The sequence below is a fragment of the Orycteropus afer genome, unplaced genomic scaffold (genome assembly GCF_000298275.1).
Source record: "Orycteropus afer afer isolate SDZICR_OR568_19922 unplaced genomic scaffold, OryAfe1.0 scaffold00517, whole genome shotgun sequence".
NCBI classification, from domain to species: domain Eukaryota; kingdom Metazoa; phylum Chordata; class Mammalia; order Tubulidentata; family Orycteropodidae; genus Orycteropus; species Orycteropus afer.
In genome coordinates this window covers 621852-626483 of record NW_006922104.1, presented here as the reverse complement: position 1 = coordinate 626483, position 4632 = coordinate 621852, and the positions used below count along the sequence as shown (strand labels likewise).

General features: G+C 40.9%; 1 protein-coding gene across 1 annotated transcript in view; it reads right to left on the bottom strand.

The window, feature by feature from the left end:
• The window catches only part of EFHC2 (EF-hand domain containing 2), a 233751-nt gene that overhangs the window by 153620 nt on the left and 75499 nt on the right, over positions 1-4632 (bottom strand). The window contains exon 3 of the mRNA XM_007955608.1: positions 2665-2815. Coding sequence (XP_007953799.1) covers positions 2665-2815 — 151 coding nt within the window. The remainder of the gene's footprint in view (positions 1-2664; positions 2816-4632) is intronic.

The following is a 4632-nucleotide window of genomic DNA, read 5'->3' as shown; positions in this document are numbered from 1 at the left end:
CGTCTGGTTAGCAGGCAAGTATCTTAGCCACTATGCTACCAGAGCTCCCTAGGCTTTATATATTCATAATATACTAAATATATAAAAGCCACTAAATATTCATGGGTGCTCATTATTCATGTGACCTTCATTCAGCCACTTATTCACTGATGACACCCATTCTGGCCCCATGTGTCCTTTGTGAAAGAAACAAACAGAACTCATATCTGTTCAGCAGACTTACTGATGAGGTACAGCTGTGACCAGGCTCACTTGCCCCTATATCTCTCCAATAGAGCAAGTGTGTGCCTTTAACCCAGGACATCTTCTGTCTGTAGTCCTCCTTCTCTGAACCTCAACTCTGGTCTCATAACCACACCATCAGAGGGGAAGGCTTATGCAACAGACAGACAGGACACTATCACGTGCCTGAGGATTCAGGCAGTGTGGTCCTTCCACCAACTTAGATCCCATCCTAAGTATGTGAAACAACACCATCCTTTTCCCCTTGCTTTACACTGTGTATTTTAAATTGTGTTAATGCATCATGTGATTCAAGCCTTTATATTCCAAGGCCTCTGGGAGAGCTTGTGTTCTGTTACAAGGTCACCAGTGCATCAACGTAATCTCCCACATGAAACTCTGGCTGCAAGAATGGGAGCAGGGTGACCAGTTAGCAGCTATTCCATTTTTCTGGTCAAGAGATGAAGATAGCATGGGTTAGGATGGACAGATTCAGGATGTGCTTTTCTAGGAGAGTGAAGGACAGGGTTGGTGTGTGTGCACAAATGGGAAAGGCAGAAAGAGTGAAGACTGTAGTCAGAGAGGGCAAATTCAGAGACTAGTATATTGGAGATGGTAATGCTCCAAAAGATGAAGAAATAGCAAACCCAAGAATTATGGCTCCTTAGGGATCAAAGTGCCCTGAAAAGTCGTCTATACCAAACTACCAAACAAATGCATGACTTTCCTGCTACACTCCTACCAAGCTGTCAGTGAAAAACAACCCTTTATTTCTCCTTCACCCTATAACCTCCACCCAAATCCCTCCCAGGGCCATGCATCTAACACCAATGACCAAACAAATATATGACTCCCTCTCCCATACTACTATCCCCAATCCCCACCCCACCCAGGGCCATCCACTACAACTTCTGGCAGCTCTCTGCTACAAAGTTCTTCTTTCTGCTGACTTGAATTGTGACCCCTAGGTCTCCTTTCCTTCAGATTACAGAAAATAAGGTCATTTCTTATCCACATGACAGTCCTTAGTTTCCTAAAGACATTTATTAGGCATACCTGAGTCTTTACCTTAGAGACAAATATCCCCTTTTCACTATTCAGTCTTACATATGACAAAATTTCAGTCCTTTGTCAATTGTGGTTACTCTCCAATGAGGGCATCCAGAACTCAGCATCACCCAAGGGAAGGACCCACAATACAAACAGAAGAAATCTGTCACCTCTCATGATTTCAATCATATTTCCAAGAATGCAGCCTAGGACCACATCAGCTTCTCTGGTAGGCACATCAGAGAGTTAACTTTTATCTGTGGGTGAAGTGGAATATGACTAAAGATGATTGTCATGCATGGGGTGAAGGAACCATGAATTTTTGCTGAAGTACCATCAAGATTTATAGTTAACAGGAATGAGGATGAGGAGAGGGTGCTTTAAGCAGATGGCAGTGAATACAAGAAAGAAGAGCAGAACACCAATTTGAAAGGAGCAGTGAAAAACAGCTTTCTCTCCTTCCCTGAAGGTATTGTGGAGAAAGTGGTGTCACCAGAGCAAAAAGACCAAAGAATCTGAAGACAGGAAAGTTTGCTCACAGCAGAGCAGTACCTGAAAGCATTCAAGTCTGCAACAGAGGAACAAGAAAAATAGCCAAGATTGAGGTACAGAAGGCAGAACTGCTAAGTCAACCAATAATTACAATTCTGACTCATAGTGACCTCATGTGTGCAGAGGGGAACTGTTCCATAGGGTTTCCAAGGCTGTGACCTTCTGGAAGCAGACCATCAGGCCTGTCTTCCAAGGTGCCTCTGGGTAGGTTTGAGCCTCCAATCTTTTGGTTAGTAGTCCAGTGCTTAACTATTTGCATCACCTAGAGACTTCTAAGGAGCTCTAGTGGTGCAGTGGTTGAGGCATTTGGCTGCTAACCAAAAGGATGATGGTTCAAACCTACCAGCTGCTCTGCAGGAGAAAGATGAGGCAATCTACCTCCGTAAAGATTTATAGCCTTGGAAACTCTATGGGGCAGTCCTACTCTGTCCAATTGGGTTGTTATGAGTCAGAGTCGACTTGCTGGCAGTGGGTTTGGTTTGGTGTTTAGGAACTTCTACTGATGACCTAAAGGAGTTCTGGTGGAGCAGTGCTAAAGGCATTTGACTGCTAACCAGAAGGTTGGCAGTTCAAACCCACCAAACACTCTGTGGAAGGAAGATGGGGCATCTACTTCCATGAAGATTTACCCCTCAGAAACCCAATGGGGGTCACTATGAGTCAGAATCAACTTGATGGCAGTAGGTTTGGTTTTGGTTTTAATAATAACCTAACAGCATGTTTATATTCATTACTGTCAACATGTTAGGTACAGTATCATGGGGTCTTATAAAAAGCTAGAGAGTCCCTAAAGACAAGAATTAGAAGTGAAAGAACCATAACTCTGCTTTAAGTAGATACCTTGAGGCAGTCCACTATTTATTAACTTCGGTTCATTGACTTGAATTGTGTCATCTTCAGGGTAGAAGTAAATTTTATAGCGTCTTATTTGATAGTCTTCTTGCCTTTTATCAGGCACTTCATCTTCCACATAGGCATCAAAAGATAATACCTGTTGGAATACCAATCACAATTAAAAACTAAAAAATAGAAAAACAATTCAACAAACTTAATCAATAAAGCTACTGCATGTATCCTTTTTTTTAATGTAAAGAAAAAAGTTGAGGGGATTTTTGCAAGAAGATCTTCTACACATCAGCTATAAGAATGGACATACAATCTAGGTTAAAGTATATAATGATTATCTTAAATGTTTATCACTATCTGATTAGCATAAGCAAACAAAATCCAAGCAATAAATCCATCATTCAGCTCTATCACAATCGAGCTAGAGTCTGTCTTTGGAATTTCACAGTGGGATTCTATACATATGCATTATAGACACAAAAAGTTTCCTCTCACAAGATGAATATAAGTTTTGTCATTTTTTTTTCTCCCATTAAAAATAACACAAAGCTACTTTGGTTCTGGGATAAAATTAGCCTGATTCTTGGTCCTGCTGATCGCTTTCTTTGAGGCAATTCCGAGAGGAAATCTGAAATTCTCCCACTGCGCTGGAAATCCTGCCTCACACTTCTTCAGGAATCTCAAAGAGCTCAATGCTACACCCAGTCTCACCTTACACTAGGGGTAGCGGATGGGTAGGGGAAGGAGGAGAAGTAGAACCTAAAGCAGGATAAAAATCAGATATATTAAAAATACTCTTGGAAATTCCTTAACCACTTTGGAAAACCATCCTTTCAATAAGTGCAATGCAACCCACTTTTCTCCCACGTTGAAATGGATGACTGCCTCCTCAGTTGAAACCAGCTGAAGTAACTGCTTTATGTTTAGATGCTGTGTTACATGAACAGTATGTATCATAAACCACTGGAGTCACTCTTAACACAACCTGCTGACACAGTGAGGACATGGGAGTTGAGGACAACTGAGAGTACAGTAAATCCAGGTTTCTGTTTCACACTTGACCTGGGGCAAAGGGTCCTTGAGTACTCCAATATTCCCTTTCTTTGCTTCTTGCTTTCAATATGTTTTTATAGTTGAAGTTGCAATAATTCATTGTGCATATGATGGAACTCCAAGGTTATTCAACATGGACAATCTGTTATATTTGTTAGATGTAATCTACCCTGTAGCAGTGGTCAGTTACCATAATTAAGGATATACACTCCATGAATGTTTAGCTAGTTTCTATAAGAAGCTCACATTTCAGAGGTGGCAAAAAAAAAAAAAAAAAAAATGTCTCACTAGTCTTTATCTGTGAACAACACAAGAAGCATTGTTAATTACCATAATGGATGTTAAAAATCAGTTTTGGTTGGTGAAATGACTGTATTTAAAATGAATAGGTCAGTTACAATTATTGACCATCATTAAAACTACTTGCTGTTGGGTCAACTACAACTCAATAACTACTTTGTGTCAGAGTAAAACTGTGCTCTGTAGGGTTTTCAATGGTTGATTTTTCCACAAGTAGATTGCCAGGTCTTTCTTCCAAGGCACTTCTAGGCAAACTCAAGCCTCCAAACTTACAGTTAGCAGCCAGGTGCATTAACCCTTTGATTCACCCAGGAATTCCACACTGTCTTTACATGTCCTTAAGAATCTGGTGAATCTAAGATGGAGGAATAGGCAGAAAAGCGGCACAGACCCTCTTCAACACAGAAAAGAAAAACCAATTGATAGAGATACAGAAGATAATCCTGGAGTCCTGAGCTTTGAAAGGAAATATACAGAAGTGGATTAGGCACCAACTAGTGGAAAAACCTGAATGAAAACAGTGAGTACAGAGATGGTCGTAGCTGCGCACTGTCAGCTACTCTGATGGGACCAATAGCCTGAATATTTCCAAGAGGTGTTGGGACTTGT